This window comes from Palaemon carinicauda, chromosome 1 (genome assembly GCF_036898095.1).
Source record: "Palaemon carinicauda isolate YSFRI2023 chromosome 1, ASM3689809v2, whole genome shotgun sequence".
NCBI lineage: Eukaryota > Metazoa > Arthropoda > Malacostraca > Decapoda > Palaemonidae > Palaemon > Palaemon carinicauda.
The window spans coordinates 268678056-268696023 of record NC_090725.1 but is presented as its reverse complement, the minus strand read 5'-3'; the positions used below and the strand labels follow the sequence as shown (position 1 = coordinate 268696023).

The 17968-nt window shown below is 45.7% G+C and overlaps 2 protein-coding genes across 2 annotated transcripts in view; one reads left to right on the top strand and one right to left on the bottom strand.

Annotated features, from left to right (window-relative positions):
• Positions 1–17968, top strand: part of LOC137656205 (BTB/POZ domain-containing protein 1-like) — a 406727-nt gene that overhangs the window by 301011 nt on the left and 87748 nt on the right. The window lies entirely within an intron of this gene.
• Positions 1–17968, bottom strand: part of LOC137645972 (protein MTO1 homolog, mitochondrial-like) — an 88839-nt gene that overhangs the window by 5817 nt on the left and 65054 nt on the right. Inside the window, exon 8 of the mRNA XM_068379054.1 lies at positions 16468–16528. Within this exon, the coding sequence (XP_068235155.1) occupies positions 16468–16528 (61 nt within the window). The remainder of the gene's footprint in view (positions 1–16467; positions 16529–17968) is intronic.

Sequence of the window (17968 nt, the reverse complement as noted above, 5' to 3'; positions counted from 1 at the left end):
GGAACACCTATGTTAGGGACTCTACCGAAGGGTCGAGGGTCATGATGGAATGTGGTTCCCCTTCGATCTCGTAATACAGTACTTCCTAAGTAAAACGAAAGGAAGTGGAAGGGACCAAGAGGAGGAACCTGCCCTCAAGGAACTAGAAGTTCCAGCTATGTCGGCGATAGCTTTCCTTATGGCAGCTGTCAGACCTTAGGACTAGGGCAGAGCTGCACTGGACCTCGGAGGCTTCTGGGGCTCAAATATATAATTGAGAACCTTATCCTTCCCTTCCTGAATGGTGGAACTAAGAGTGGACAGCCTGTTGATGGCCCTCATACAGACAAGGACCTGGTGAAAGGTATGTTCCGACTCAAGTCTCTCCTGTTCGGAGTTATAGTTCGAACTAGCCACCTTTGGAAGATTTTCATCCTCTGAGTCTAAGGGGTCTTCCACCTCCAAGCTCGCATCCAGTGCCTGGATTAGGTCAGGGTCGTCAATGGAATCGCTGGGAAGGCCTGCCACAGGGGACCGCCTCTGTGCCTCAGCCAATCTAGCTTCCCGTGCCGCGGTGTTCTTAGGTTTCATCTTCGTGTCCTTTGATTCCCTACGCACAGGACGTTCCTCCGCAATCTTAGGAGAGGGAACCTACGAGGTCTTTGAGGTACTAGACGAAGCCTTGGCAGCAGGAGCTGAAAGCTCCTCCTCTGGAGAAGGTACAGAAACTGGACGTTGGTCCGGAGGCACTACCTCAATTTCTTGAGGGTTGAAGGGATGGATTGCATTCTCCCTGCGCGAGTCCCTACTCGTCCTAGGATGGATGACATCAGTGTGAGGTGATGTTACACCTCTCATCCTTCTCTTCTGCTTCTTAGTGATGACCTCTTTTATCTTCACTGGCATGAAAGGTAAGTTGGCCATATAAGAATCAGAAGGAATAGGGCCTTCAGCATACGATTGGGGTGGTGATCTGCTTGCTCTGTATGGTGTTGACTACTTCTAGGGTCCTCTCAACTGATGAACCCGACAAGGGTTCCAGGTGGATCCTAGGGGTTGCCTTGACTAAGACAGTCGGAGGTTGTGACGGTGTAGGAGCCACATTCAGTGTCTTCAGGAGGGTGATCATGAAAGTGTTCACCCATGGAGGAAGCGTTGAACCTCTAGGTATACCCTGGAATTCCCTAGGTGTGTCTCCTTTGGGTGGAACTTTAGAAAAGCTCCAGTTGACAGAGATGATAAACTAAGGACGCAAAGGAAGGTCCGGCCTAATAGGAACATTTGCGAACTTATTAGGGGGCTCCTTGAACCCCTCAAGGAAGGGTGTCGGTCTTCCGCTGGAGGTGGAAGACTCGGAGGGACGAGGCGAAAGTGTTGGTACCGCCCTTGCTCGCGGTTCCAACACATCTCGTGAATTGCTCACGGAAATTGTCTATTTGCTCGTGAAATAATGAGATTCACACGCAAAATCGCGAGTTTCACGCGATTCACAAGCAGAAGTGCTCACAACAGAAGCACTAGGAGCCACAGAGGAAGACGAAGGTCTAATGCCTTCCTGCTGCCACAGAGAAGCACCTACGTCCGACTAAGTCGGCAGAGGAGGCCTCTGGATAGCGACTATTCTCGGAGAACGCCTCACAGCGAGCTGCCTTTCCAAGCATCGCGTAGGCAAACGCTTTGCTAGAACTCCCCAGGTAGTGAAAGGCACTGGGGGTTTAGCTGGACGCCTGTTAGAGAAATGGTCATTCTCATCTTCAGGTCCGGTCCGAGGTCGTAAGGAGGGTCTGGTTAAGAGGCTACATGCTAATGGACTGCGCGTACGCCAACCTCTACCTCTAGACGAGGAACGTCTAGACCTTGATTGTGAGCGTGTGGTTCATGATCGTGAACGAGAGCATTTAGTTCTCGTTCGAGAACGCCGTGAAAATTGCTAATGCCCAGCTCGCGAACGTGAGTGTCGGCCTCGAAATAGAGAAGGCCATTCTTGTGAACGTGAACGCCGCCCTCATGAACGGAAGCGTCGTCCTCGCGAGCGCCGTTCTCGTGATCTAGATCGCACAGATTTAGAACATGAGCGTCTGGATCTAGGTCTAGACTTTGCTCTTGATCGCGAGACTCGTCCTCGAGAAGAGGAATGCCTCCGAAGAGAGCGTTGAGACCTGTGGTCTCGTGAGTGCGAGGCTTTAGAGCGTGAGCGCTTTCTAGAAGAGCACTCGGATCGTGATGACCTACGATCCATAAGATCTTCCAATCGTCGCGAACAGCAAACAGGGGAAGAGAGTCCAGAAAGTCGAAGCAATGGTGATGCTCGTCCTTTCGCGCTGCTGATGGTAGGAGTGCTGGTCCCCGGAAGATCTTCACTTGCAATCTGTGGGTTCCTGTGGGGAGAAACAGAAGGTTGAAGGTTAGGGGATGACGAGGTCCCAGGAGGGAGAGAAGGTTCGTTGTCAGACGGGGCCGTTGGAGAGGCGAACAATCTCCTCGTGTACGCGTGAAAGGGCCAGGAGAAGGTGACAGATGGACCTCGCACAATTCCAAAGCGAGAGATGTCAATGGCTCTGGAGAAGGGTCCTTCCTGGCACCACGCTGAAGAAAGGGCAGCAGTTCCTTCTTCGAAGGGGGTCCCGAAATCACTAAGGACGATCCCACCTGCAGCAGATCTGAAAGAGAGAATGGCTTGCCAGCGGCTGGAGGTTTAGTTGCTCCTCTAGGGGAAGCAAGAACTCCCCCCAAGGACCCAAGGTTGCTAAGGAGTTAACTGATCTGTGCTCCTACTCGATCATCCCTTATAAGATCGCGAGCGAGAAGGAGCTTTTGAGAGAAATTCGGAAGTGCGAGAAGAACGCACTCTGCTCACCCCTCAGGGAGAACGGTTGCGCTTAATCTTCTTCATCCTATGCTGCCCAAAATTTCTCCCATTGGGAGGTAGACCCCTCCCTACACACTGCATAGGGCGAACCCTGCTCGCATCGATGCCCTGGTAAGTAGGACACAAAGAGTGCAGGTCGGTCTCCAATGACGACATGAAGGTCGCACACATGGCACTCTCGCGCCCTAAACAGGTTTGCATGATGAAGCCGATCGCAAGAGAATATACGCACCCCTGAAAAGAAAGAGCAAAAGTCCAATGACAGTCAGGAGGAAAGCAGACACGTCAGATCTCTACTGAGCCAAAAGGAAAAGTGGCTCTCTCACTGCTGTAAGAGTATAGATAGAGGCGGCTGGGTGCCCCCTTGCCCCACTCAGCCAACCTGCTCAAGCGGTTAGGCAGGGTTGCCACCTCGCAATTAAAGTCTAATGGCTACCTCCAACTGCCGGTGAAAGATAATCCACATAAATAACAGGTGGTTTGTTAGTATGGGAACAAACTTATCTTGAAGCCGGCAATCTAGATTTGGACATGTAGGTATACCCGACAAACAAATAACAGATGGAAATGTGACAGTCTGTATAGTCACTCCTCTGGGGGACCCTCTTAATTACCTCTGCCAACGAGTTGAAAAGAGGCTATGTTTTTGTCCTGGTTTGTTTGTGAACAGCTTCCTGGTCACAATTTTAAATGTAGAGTAGTGAAATTTGCAGGGATTGACTATTATGTATAAAGGTGGATATTATTAAATTTTGGAAGGTAAAGGTCAATGTCACGGTCAAGCAAAATGTCCACTTCACATAAACAGCCATAGTTTGGATATCGTTGTCACAGAGACTTCAAATTTGGTTCATATTTGAGTGTATGAAAACCCACAGCAATTAATGTGTGTTAAGGTCAAAGGTCAAGGTACAGAAATAAGCTGCTGCAGCGGAGGTTTGCGCTCTGCCGAGTACCCCTCTAGTTCATCATTGTTCTAGGTCACCCAGGGTAGTGTCTTTAGAACGGAACAGATCCAGAGTCTCCTGATACTGTAGAGGATAGGAGGTTAACACCAAGCTCATTTACCACTTTTCTTAGGGCTCACACATGAGAAATAATGGATCTTCGGTCCATGATAAATGACGTGGCTGTATACATTCTAGAAAAGTGATTCTACAGCTTCCTGTGGAGATTTACTGTTTCCAAATTTATTGTTATTAGTACTGTATACTGTACTGTATTGAAATATCATCATTAATAAACGGATTTTGAGGGAAGCAAAAAATCTATTTTTGGGTGAGATAGCCATGTCGTCCTGATGGAAGGTTCCTTTAAGTAGCTTCCTAGGGTATATTTGACTACAGTGATATTCCCAGAGAATTTACCTTTAGGTCTCCAGAATTCTAACTCCTGGCACAAATATCCTTAAAATTTCTCTCAAGGATATCGCATAATATAAGGGAACGTATATCTTGATACGATACATAGCAATCTTCACCCCGAATAGCGTTTTCGCTTCGAGGGGGAAAGTGGCAAAAATAGAAGGGGAGCTGTTACCAAGGTACCCTTCCTCAGTTACTACCTTGAGTATCTAGATGGCGCCATCGTCGCCGCCATGTTTATTCCTTGTAGCATTGAGCAAGGTGCTACAGACATAGTAGTTTCGGGAAGGATCCTGCCAAGGCCTTTTCTATAAAAAGGAGGGCGGGTCCATCAGGACAACATGGCTATCTCACCCAAAAATAGATTTTTCGCTTCACTCAAAATCCATTTTATGGGCTCAGGACATGTCATCCTGATGGAAGGTTACCAGAGCATTATTTAGAAAGTACTGTATCTGTGGATTTTCCAAATGTGCCTTAACCTCAAGACAATATTTCCTTGGTCACTCAGACCATAGATTCATATGGCGTTACCGTTATACGTTATTACTTCTAATCATAAACTATGTTAGTGCTTCCTGCCCCCTGCAGGGAAGTGTCATACTAGACTCAGGAAAAAGTCTTGAGATTTGCATATCCCATATGAACAAACCTAGCAACAAGAGCATACAGGTCTCACTGTATGCAAAGCCAATTGAAGTTTGTATTCTCAATACAAACAACGGTTTATATGAGCCACCATAGCATCCAGAGCATACAGGATTAGCTGTATGCAAAATCAGACAAGTTTGTACCCGTGTAGGAACAAAGTATGCATAGGCAGAGAAAGGTTGTATTCATGTTAGAACAAAATTATTTATTTTGTTCACATGTCCATATGCAGATTATTAAGGGTTAAATAATACTCACACATCTTTATTCATTCAAATTTGGGGCGAAATAAGACTCAAATACCAATCAAATATTTATTGGTAATCAATAAATAGTAATTCAACATACATTATATAGTGGTAATAAAATGCTAGTGAATACAAAAGAAACATAAAATACAGATGTGACCAGAAAAGCTTACTTCACCTGAAAGGGAATAATAATTAATGCCACCAAATTGAAAACTTAATAAATTTTCTAATATGCATTTTTATGAATGAATGTCTTTTCACACTGTATAAAGAACACATGGCACAAGTGTTATCTCTGTTTCTTCACCTTTAATAACTGGAACAGTCCATAGTGCCACCTTGGTGACACTTCACTTTACGTGTTGCACTGTGAGGTGTCAACACCTTCACCCGATTCTTAACAGTCCCAATCAATTCACTGTTCCTCGCAGCGCTAGGTGAAAGGTTTTAGCACACTACCTGCCACCACGACATACCTTTTCAGCTCTTGCACTTGCTTCGCGTACTGTTTAAGGAATACTCTAGATGACTTCCATCCAGTATATGAGGTAAGACGCTCAAAATCCATGTATTGCAAAAAGTTCAATGACGACTAAATTTTTCTGGGATCATGACCTGCGGGTGTACTGTCAGGATCCGCTCTGCGAATGAAAAAGTTTGAGCCTAAGGTTTCTCCTTTAAAGAGCTGTCCTCCCCTGAAGTCCGAAGTTCTACGAAGATAGACCTTTAGACACACTACTGGACACAGCGAGACATCTTCCTTCAGAGGGCAGATTCTCCAGGGACCCCTCCTTTTGGTAGGTAGCTCGTTCTTGGCGAGAAACGTTGGGTCAGGGAAGAGATTCGGTTCTCCCGCTTCTGTGAACTGAATATGGGCCTCATCCCAAGAAAGGGCCACTATTTCACTAACTCTGGCCCCTGAGGCTAGAGCAAACAAGAATATAGCTTTTTGAGTCAGGTCTTTCAGAGAGCAATCCTCATTGTTCACTGTTGAGGCAAAGTGTAGGACCTTATCCAAGGACCATGAAATGGGCTTCAGAGGTGCTGCAGGCCTAAGTCTAGCACAGGCCTTAGGGATCTTGTTAAAGATTTCATTGGATAAGTCTACTTGAAAGGCGTAAAGCAGAGGTCTAGTCAAGGCCGACTTACACGTTGTTATCGTGTTGGCTGCTAAACCTTGTCCATGAAGATGAATAAAGAAGGATAAACAGAAATCTGTTGAGATCTTTTTTGGTCTTCTTGCCTTGACAAAAGTAACCCACTTCTTCCAAGACGACTCATATTGCCTTCTGGTAGATTTAGACTTGTATTCTTCTAAGAAGTCTATACTGTCTCTCGAGATCCCAAACCTTTTCTTAACTGCTAAGGAGAGAAAATTATGAGATGAAGGTTTTGGGTTTTCTGTGATGAAGCGAAGATAGTCGACTTCTGTACTTGTTGAGTCAGAACTGGGTCCGGCAGAATGATCAGCCTCAGCTTCAATTCCAATACTAGAGGGAACCAATTGCTCTTCGGCCACTTGTGAGCCACTAGGGCTGCCATTCCCTGAAAGGATCTCAGCTTGTTGAAGACCTTCAACAGAAGGTTGGTTGGAGGGAACAGGTAAACGCAGGTCCATTTGTTCCAGTCGAGGGACATGACGTCCAACGCTTCCGCTAGAGGGTCCTCGTATGGGGCCACATAACGAGGTAGCTTCTTCTTGTCACTCATCGCGAAGAGGTCGATCTGCAGTTCTGGGACTTGACGTAAGATGAAGGAGAATGATCCTGTGTCTAGGGACCATTCTGACTCTATCGGCGTGAGCCTGGATAGAGTGTCCGCCATCACATTGCGGAACCCTTGAAGGTGAACTGCTGATAAGTGCCATCTCTTCTTTTCTGCCAAGTGGAAGATGGCCAACATCACTTGGTTGATTTGGGGTGATCTCAAACCTTGACGCTTCAAACATCTCACTATCACCTCGCTGTCCAGAATCAGTCTTATGTGGACTGACTGGCGAGGGGACAATTTCTTCAGCATGAGAAAGACTGCCATGGCTTCCAAAATGTTGATGTGGAAGGTCTTGAATACAGAGGACCAAGTCCCTTGGACTTTCCGTTGGTGAGAGTGACCTCCCCATCCTTCCTTTGATGCGTCCATGTGGATGATGACTGAAGGTAAAGGTAGTTGCAAAGGCACAGACCTCTTCAGGTTCTTGGCCTTCGACCATGGCTTGAGAAGTGATCATAGTCGAGTCGGTATCGGTCTTCTTAGATCTCTTCGAGCGTTTGATGCGTATCTTCTCCAGACTCCTGATGCATCCTTTAACTGTGCTCTTAGCACCGGGTCTATCACTGATGCAAACTGAAGAGAGCCCAGCACTCTCTCCTGTTGGCGTCTTGATATCCTGTCGGATATCAGTAATCTCTTGACAGATCACGCTATCTCTCTCCTCTTCTTTGGTGGAATGGAGAGATGGTGTGACTGTAAGTTCCAATGTATTCCAACCCATTGAAACTCCTGAGCTGTAGGTAGTCGAGACTTTTTGACGTTGATCTTGAATCCCAGATGTTCCAGGAACTGGATAACTTTCTTGGATGCTTGCATGCATTCCGTCTCGGATGCTGCCCACACCAGCCAATCGTCCAGGTAAGCTACCACCTGGACACCTTCTAGGCGTAGTTGTTGAACGATTGCATCTGCAAGCTTTGTAAAGATCCTTGGGGCTATGTTTAGTCCGAAGGGCATGGCTCTGAAGACATATTTCTTCTTCTGTAGCCTGAATCCTAGGTAGGAGGAGAGTGGGCGATTGATTGGAATATGCCAATAGGCATCTGCGATGTCTAGGGAGACTGTGTACGCCCGTTTTGGCAGCAGGGTCCTTATGTGTTGAAGGGTTAACATCCTGAACTTGTAGTTTTCTATGAACTTGTTGAGTGGCGACAAGTCCAGAATGACTCTGAGTTTGTCTGAGTCCTTCTTGGGAACACAAAACAACCTTCCTTGGAATTTGATGGACTTTGCCCTCCTTATCACCCGTTTGCTCAAGAGTTCTCGGGTATATTCTTCCAGGACGGGGGTGGAGTGTTGGAAGAATTGAGGAAATGATGGTGGAGCTGTCCTCCAGCTCCAACCTAGTCCGTTCTTGATTAGGCTGTGGGCCCAGGGATCGAGGATCCAGCGATCCCGAAATGTTTGAGGTCTTCCTCCTACCGGAAGCATCTTATTGCTTCGGTTGTCCGGAGGACTTGTCTCCTTGACCGCGCCCTCCCCTACCCCCTCTTCTTCTTGAGGGGCGTCTAGAGGAGCCTTTATTTGACCCTCTACCTTTAGGGCGAAAGGTAGTGGTCTGCCTCTCATAGGCGGGAATAAAGGCTGGTGACTGGGTCACCATCTGCTGGGGTACCATCTGGTAGGTGGGTTGGGGTTGTGCCACCATGTGGGGCACCGCCGTCATTGGAAGTTGCTGTTGTTGTCTGACAGGGCGAGAGGGCAACCTTGGTCTCTTTGTCTTTCTCTTCGGTTGGGGACCCTCATCCGGGGAAGACTTCCTCTTGCCCGACATGCTCCACTTTTGGAGAAGATTCCTGTTCTCCGTGGCAGCCTTGTCAACTACTTCCTTGACCACTTCACTCGGGAAGAAGTCCTTTCCCCAGATATTGGAAGATATCAGCTTCCTGGGTTCGTGCTTCACCGCAGCCGAAGCAAACACGAACTCCCTACATGCTCTTCTGGCCCTAACAAAGCCATATAGGTCCTTAACCAGCGTTGCCAAATGTGATTTGGCCACGACCATGAACATGTCTGGGGATCTATTATCACTTGCCATTGTCTCCAAAGTAATTTGGAGGGACAGAGATGCGGCAAGCCTTTCCTTTGTCTCTTGATCCCTACGCAAGAGAAAGTCAGACAACTTAGGGAGGTTTTCACTGAACTGGCGTCCAGCAATATCCGCCTCCAACTTCCCAACTGAGAAGGTAAGATGTATTTCCTTCCAGTCTTTGTCGTCCGTAGGCAGTGCTAGGGATAAAGGTCTACACTCCTCAAGTGTAAGGCAAGGTTTCCCAGCTTCTACTGCCTTCATAACTGCCTTGAACCCTTTTTCCGCAAAGGGAAAGGCCAGTTTAGCTGGAGCAAGGGTGTTTCTTACTCAGGGCTGGCACTTTAGAATTAGTGAAGCCCTTGTCTTTCAGACTGCTAGCCATACTAGCCATCAAAGTTTGAGCTTTCCCATGGTCAAGAACTATGACCTCTTTCGGCTCTGTCTCCTCCTTGGACACAGGTCTTCCCGTTTGTAATTGGCATGTACTCTGCATGCCTCCAAGGGTTTACTTCAGAACCTGAAGGAAGATCCTTCACATTGAGTCTCTTGCGAGACCCACGGGACGCTGCAAGATGGTGTATCTCTTTCCTCAATGCAGCTTCCCTTTCTTAGTTTTGCTTACGAAGACTCTCCATCATCGTCATGAGACTAGCCAGGGCTTTTCCCATTTCGTCAGATGGAGGAGCAGAAGACGTAGAGGGCACTGGTTCTGGGGCTAGAACCGACGAAACGGACTCCGATTCAACGTCATCCTCTTCAGTCTCTGGAGCCAAGGTAGACTCCTCTCCTTGACCTTCCGCAAGAAGGTCCTTCTCAGTGTCTTACGACACCTCTGACATCCTCTCATTTAGATGGATGTCCTTCATCGCGTCCGAAGCATCCGTATCCACGGAAATCTGGACGCAAGGGATCTCAGGCTGAGGCTGTGGTATGACGGCATCCGCAGTTGCCTTAGGGGACAGATAGGCCCGCATCCGTTCATTCGGAAGGTAAGGCCCCGTGGCATTCTTCTGAAAGCCACGAACCCATCTGCGCAGCTTACTCCGTGCTGCGTCCCTTGACTCCGTTGTCTTGGGTCATTAGAGGCCTCAGTAACCAAGGCTTTGCATACATTACATACCTGGGAGTCCCAATACTTGAGAGTTCTCTTGGTGATGGAACAGAGAGAGTGCGCCCTGCACTCCTCATGGCCGCAGAAGTCCCTACTCCTAACATTGCAGAAGACTCGCGCACATTTAGGGTGGTTCTCCTGTAAAGAGAGGAAAACTAAATGAGTATATGGTAGTTCATCTCACCTGATAAACTATATAAATATTATTATTAATATTTTTGCATTTTTATTGCATATAGCTTAGGATGGACAAGCTAGAAAAGAATTAGGAAAGACACATACATGTGTTTCCTGTTCAAACAATTGCTGTGACCTCCCTCAAAATTAAAGCCTAGGGTTATCTTATTCAGGAAGCCCAATGGAAGAGTTCTACCCTGTAAGGATAGATAAGTGTAACTTAAGACTGATTTCCCAAAGGTTTAATAGTGGGGGTCATTTGTAACTGATCATCTATCAGTGTATGGAAAGAAGTCTTCCTTTCCTTATTTAGTATGGTCTCAATAATAGACTGTGCATGGTTACACAGGGTATGTTGGAAAATTAACTAATATATACTTTATACTATAGTTTTCTGTTTGCAGTAGGATCTATACTGCAAATATACTGGCCACTGTATAGTCATATACTGTAGTTCTAGCTGGCATGTTGCCGACAAGGCTAGCACCTGGGGCCCAGTCGCTGGCTGGGGTGGTGGCCGACAGCTCGCCGACTGCCGGCACACTAGTCCAGCCGGCGTCTTGCCGGTCAGGGTAGTGGCTGGCAGCATCAACCCGGCCGGCACCCTCCGGCCAAGTCAGTTGTGCCGGCGCACTAGTCCAGCCGGCGCACTAGTCCAGCCGGCGCCTTGCCAGCTAGGGTAGTGGCCGGCAGCATTAACCCTGCCGGCTTGGTTAGTACCCGGCGGCACTAGCCGATAGAGAGAGAGAAAGCAAGGAGTGAAGGGTGATGTAAGAGCTCAGTCTTACTACCTTCCTCCAGAATGAGGGTTCAAATGGAAGGGGAGAATATATCATTCAGGCTTCCACCCACCCACAAACCATTGCCGGTCTCTGCCGGCCACAGGTCTGTGAATGGCAGTCCAAGAGAGCACTGAAGAACACTCTACAGTAAAGGGATCTCCTGCCAGCAGCTGGCCCAGCCGGCACAGCTTTCCCGGAGCCTTGCATCCATAAGGGAAAGGTGAGCGACTAAGCTACTACAAGCAGAAGCTATGACCGTCCCCACAACCTGCCAGCAAGCGGTGAGAGTGTAGGACAATGGCCAAAGGGTTGCAATGCCTAGGCCATCACTAAAGGACAGAGGGGGGGGGGAAGGGTCTTGTATGAGGTGTGGAAGGAGCCGACAGGGTTACCAGTCCATCCACGCCTTTAAGAAACTGTTTCGGTATCGGCGCCATCCTAGGCGGGAGGAGAATTATCTATTCTCCAGCCTAGGATCTGCCAATACAATTAAGGGGCCGGCAACAATCTTACCGCCTCCTCTTAACAAGAGAGAAACAGAGTTCCAGTGCTGGCACCATACTAGGCAGCAGAAGAATGTCTATTCTTCAGCCTAGGGTCTGCGAGCACAGGACTAGTCTACTAGACTGCAGGGAGAAGGTGGCAATATCATATAACCCCTTCAGGTGCGGTCTAGGGAGGTCTAGCCTCCTATGCCGGCAGCGTAGTCCGACAGGGGAATGAGTATTCACCCTGCTGGCCAGCTGCCGGCATAAGACTATATACTCTGAGGTTCTGACCGAAACCCAAAACCTGCTATCTGCGGCTAAGGGAAGGGACAGAAAACCCTAGCCTAGTCCTGCCTGAATGACAACTCGAGGCACGACCAACTAGGGTTGTAGCCTAAGGCTACACTCAGAGGGAAGGAGGGATTACCCTTAAATCTCCACTGGAGACGAGTATCGGTTTATATAATAATTCTAGGAGATATCTATCTCCGCCTGAATTGATAAAACAATACACGAGGGTAACCAGGGAACATGTATGAAAGTATACTAAAGCCACTAGGCTAGTAGCCTAGTGGCAGGCGAGAATCGACTACCTTAATCACCGAAACACTCTCGTATACTATCTCAGAAGAGGAAAATTTATATGCAATTAATGTATCTTACATGTATCGATTGCCTAAATAGCTTCATTTAAATTTAATAACATTAGGAATGTCTATTATATCATGCATGAAAGTAAACTAAAACGCCTAGGCTAGGAAGCCTAGCGTAAGCAAGGTTCGGTTACCTAAATCACCAAAACTATTACAAATACAATCGGCATAATATAATTAACTCCTAGCAATGAAGACTGAATAGCTATAGTTATTCATGCTATTTATACCGCGAAAGTCGTTCTGGCTAACTAAATAACTCATGCGTTACGAACGACAGCGCCCATGACGCCTCCGGTTCAGGCAACAGCTCTTCCATTTAATTTAACCTAATTTCACTGTGAGACAAGAGCTAAATACTCAACTTTCCAGAGGCAGAAGAGGCTGGAGATTGCATGATAAATCTAATGAGGTAAGCGTGAACATGAGAGCGAACAGGAAAATCACCGAGCTAATAGCGCTACGCTTAAAGGAATAAACATGGTGGCGACGATGGCGCCATCTAGGTACTCAAGGTAGTAATGGAGGAAGGGTACCTTGATAATGGTTCCCCTTCTACTTTTGCCACTTTACCCTTCGAAGCGAAAACGCTATTCGGGGTGAAGATTGCTATGTGTCGTATCAAGATATACGTCCCCTGATATTATGCGATATCCTTGAGAGAAATTTTAAGGATATTCGCGCCAGGAGTTAGAATTCTGGAGACCTAAAGGTAAATTCTCTGGGAATATCACTAGTCAAATATACCCTAGGAAGCTACTTAAAGGAACCTTCCATCAGAACGACATGGCCTGAGCCCAAAAATATTAATATTATTAATCACTTAGCAAAATAAAAAATGTTCTCTCTTTATGCAAATGTAAATTACAGTATTGAAAAATTGGGGTGTCAAGTAAGGTGAAAGTATGGCAAGTTTTGACCAAAATAAATGGGTATTAATTATCTAACATCATTAGGGCAAATCATTGTAAATCCAATTATCATCCAGGCATGTTAACTAGTACTAGTGTACTATTAATATACAGCTATTGCCTTAACTTTAAGCCATTGCCTCATATCAAGGTACTATCTTTTCTTTCCCCCCAAGATTGACAGCAGACACTCTGATAATTTATGCTACAATAAATATGGTCGTGAGATGCAGAGGTTTTTATACACCAAAGGGAACCTTGTCCTGTGATGCATAAGATCTTTCTGTTTTAATTAACGTACATACAACTGCCCACTTTCAATGAAGCATAAATGAATTGAAATGCAATAGTAGTTAGCAATTAAAAATTTATCCTTTTTAAAATTATTTTAGAAGTGAATTTCTATGATTTATTAAACATTTGTTATTAAAAAAAAAAACGGATTTTGAGCGAAGCGAAAAATCTATTTTTGGGTGAGATAGCCATGGCGTCCTGATGGAAGGTTCCTTTTTGGTAGCTTCCTTGGGTAAATAACTACTAAGATATTCCCAGAGAATTTAACCACAGGTTATCACAGAATTCTAACTTCTGGAGCGAGTATCCTAAAGGTTTCCCTTTAAGACATCGTATATCAACAGGGGACGCATGTATTAACGCGCCACATAGCTATCTACACCCCGAACAGAGATAATGCTTCGGTGTGTAAAGTCGGAGAATAGCTGGGAGCCGTTCCATAGCTAATCTCATTCGTGGCTACTTTTGGTACTCGAGACGTAAACAAACGGGCGCCATTGCTTTAATGACGTCACGTCCGTCTTCATCCTTTGTTCAGTAGCTCGCCCTACTTAGACGGATTTTCCCTGTGCTTTACTTATCGCTTTGCATCTCCATTATGTCGCTACCTTCGGCCTCGCCTTCTTCTGGAAAGTTGAGTACAAGGTTCCAGTATTGTTTAGTTAAGCTCTGACCGTAAAGTAAATATTACTTTCCGAGATATTTGTTGTTTTGTGGCAGAGCTGTGCCTCTACCGGATCTGCCATTTTATGGCGTTGTTGTTGTTATGCATGCCTTTTTTAGTTAGCCACAACAACGCTTCCGGCCTCATTTACTAATCGATAACATTAGTTTATTTAGTCTTCATAGCTAGGAACTTTTATATCGTGTTTTGACGCTTTTTATCGGTCATCGATTGACCTCATACCAGTCGGCTACTATAGCCCCCAGGCCAGAGTGCCTATATATCAGTGTTCATGCATGATTTTATTAGTGATCCTAGGCTAAGTTATGAAGATAGTGGCATTATTTTACAATACTTTCGACTGTGATGCAAGTGTTTTTCGCCTTAAGGGACCATATAGGGGATAGGTTAGTTAGTGTCCCTTCCTAACCTAACCTACTTGTAGGACCCCTATATGCTTCCTTCATCCCCCTGCCCTTGGCATTCCCTCTGTTTAGCCTTGATTCCCTTACTAAGTAAAGGGATCAAGCGCCTAACGGAGTATATTATCGCCTCTCAGTCCCCCTTAAGGGAATGAACCCCCCTTAGGGTTGCGTCTGAGAGTGAGGAACGGGTAGCCCTTCCTCTATGGCTAGGACTAGTCTATGACTGTCCTGCGATAGCGATATGTCTTCTATCCTTCCTAGTTCAGGGCCCTTAGCCCTGCTCTAGGTTAGGTTTTGGAAAGGTTATTCTGTTCCCTGCTGAAACTGTACCCATGCACCGTTTCAGCCAGGCTGCCTTATCTTAGGTTAGGGAGTGTCCTCCCTTTCCCTAGTGGCCGCTCTGGTACAGAACCCCTTCCATGGAAGACTCTTCTCTTCTCCCCTCCCCACCTATCTCTTGTATAGCCTAGCCTACACTTAGGTTAGTCTATACCCATCTGTCCTCTGTCCTACAACTCCTCCTTAGGGTGGAGTGATAGGGCTACCTTGAGCTTCTATGTGCAGTCCGCTCTGGTACATATACCCTTCATAGTGTCCTATGGGGTTAGCCACTGGATGTGTTCTGTGTGTAGAGGTCTCCCCCTCTTTGGGTGTCCCCTAGCCCTCCCTTGGGCTACCCTAGCTCCCGGTCCTCTGAGACCCCTGCTTCTGGGTGATAGAGCCAGCCTCTATCATGGGTACACCCTCTCAGGGGGGGATGTCTGGGAGTCCATGACTGGACTTCTTACATCCCTCCCCCTGTCTCTTTCACTATCTGGGTGCCGGTCCCTTGCCGCCTCCACTGTCGGCGATACCCACCTCCTACCCTGGTGACTCTCCCCTTACCCTCATGGCCGCCAGCCCCCCGTGTGCCGGGGGACTGCCGACTGCCGCCGGCTTCCTGCCGACTGCCGCCGGCTTCCTGCCGACTGCCGCCGGCTTCCTGCCGATGGCTCTCCTCCTTCCTCATAGCTTCGCCGTCCGCCTGCCGGTCGGCCACCGGAGTGCCAACATCCACTGCCGGCAACCTGGTTCCGCTATAACCATCCTTGTCCCTGTCACCAATCCAGCATCCTCCGACTGCCGGAGCCGCCGCTCCTGCCGGCGTGCCGGCGGCGCCACCCTGGTATTACTCTTGACTTATATATTGTCTGTTCTAATGCCAGAAACTCTGCTGGAGCGGCCTCCGGCGTGCCGGAGGTTTGCCGGAACCCCCCGGAGGCGTCAAGACTACTTGCACCCCCTTCCACTAGCTATCATATGAATACTGATAGCCCTACACTGCAAACAGATGGCCTGTTTACACTATCAGATCAGTACCTTGATACTGTTCTATTGGTAATCATGCTGTCCCTTTGCATCCTTCAAAATTCCAGCATGCTGCGTGTATCTTAGCGCGGCTGGTTGCCGGAAGCAGTTACCCTAGGGGACCCGTTAACCCCCTAATTTGGGACAGAGTGGCCTCGGTCCCAAACTTATCCTTGGCATTTTCCATGGAATTCCATTGCCCTATGGACTCCTAAGGAATACTATCCTGTGCCTTCGGCCATCTCGGATTATCCAAGGATAAAGCTTGCGGTAGCGTCTTGAGCCCAAAAATTCAGGTAGTGAATTTCTATAATGAATCATTACTGTATTGTAACGTGAAGTTTAACTTCTTACCCAATTAAAAAAAAAGATTGAATATATTATCATGTACTGTATATCTAATATTTAGTGTTGTTTAATTTTAGTATAACTGGTTCATTATCCTTATCATGGCAGACTTTCATATTATTTTTTTTTTATTTGGATTAATTCTGTGTAAAAATAATTTCTTTAGAGTTGTTCAATGAAAAAATTAAATTACAAAGCCAATCCATGACTACCATTTCAAGGAATATTTTCTTTTGTTTGCCTTTTTTGACAAAATAATATGAAAGAAAGGTCTTAGCATTTTCCTTTAAGAGAGAGGATTATAAATTGCATGGATGGCTTGAAAATGGTAAACTAATCAATAATACTTACAGTTGTTGGTCTGGCCTGTGACAGCTTTGCTCTCATTTCATTAGATATACTGATAGAAGAACTGAAAGTCAAAGGTAAACTTAGGTATCTGGAGCTTTACTATTGCCATTCAATAAAAATTAAATGTACAATTTACATAAGGGAAAGTTTTTCTATAGTACAGTTATTGAAAAATAGTTTTAGTTACAATATAACTATTTGTATAAAAAACTGAATTTTAATAATAATAATTTATTCTTATACTCACCTGATGTTCATATTGCTTCTCCTCTAGAAGCTTGGGTTGACTGATATTTACCTTCGAAATTTAAAAAAATCATAAAAAATTCCATATTTTTTTCCTTTCAATAAACATGCGGCTAGTAAAGGAATGGGACATTCTAGCAGTAAGTGGTAAGAAGCCCAGAGCTCCGTTCAGTTTCAATACTGTGGTGTGATTTAAATAATAGCTGTGAGGAGTGTGTTTTCCTCACAGGCTCTCTCATGGAAAAGTATATTTCAATGGTTGCCGATTAGGTTAAAAGATCATGGTGTAAAATGAAACTTGCTTTTAGTTCAGGGGAAATCCAGGTAATGACAGGCTTGTTGATTATACTTAGGAGGATGATGATGATAATGACATGCCACCACCTTTAGTTAATTCATATAATCAGCCAATTTTCGATAGTGACGAGCTTCAAATGCTATTGGCATTGCTAGCTTCCTTAATGTCCAGTGAATCATCTCTTAAAAGTGTTAATTCTGATCCCACCCTTTGGGTTGTCAAACATACCTAACTTCTCAAGTCGAATCTAGTGTTAATAGTGCTTCTTTTAGAAAAGGTACTAAATGTTCATTGTGCAGTACAGATAAAAATGAATTTCACAGAGCATTGAATTCTTCAGTTACTTTAGACCCTTCTGTTACTCAATCCTTGCATTGCTGCAATCTTAGTCACTACATTAGACAACTAGAATGTCTGGCAGAAGACCAAGTTGGTAGTCTGAATTCTAATATCCCTCCACTTACTAAAGTATAGTAAGTGCAACTAAAAAATCTTGTACAGGTATTATAAATGTGGATGGTATGGCATATCATATAATTCCCTTGAATATTAATGGTTCATGATTCAGATGACAGTGGGCTATGTTTACTTGCAAGCTTGGCCACTAGCTCATCACAGATTAACTCTAGCAGGGTAAATTCATGTACAACTACATACTCTTCCTAAATGAGTCCTCTGCATGCATACGCAACAGCCCCTGTATCCAATTGTAAACAAACCAGAAAGTCAGCTGATTTTTCCTTTGGTCCAAGTTGCTGTACAGGGAGACAAAGGTTGTACAGGGAGGCAAAGAGGGAAAAGAATCCAAGGCAGACCTTGAAAATGAGGAATTATATTATTTTTGAACCTTATGTAAACATATTGCAGATAAATATCCTGATAAGTTGATTAGGATAAGTAAAGAAGCTTCTTATTCTTCCAAATCTGAGGAAGCAGCTACTCCCTAGACTGTTTATA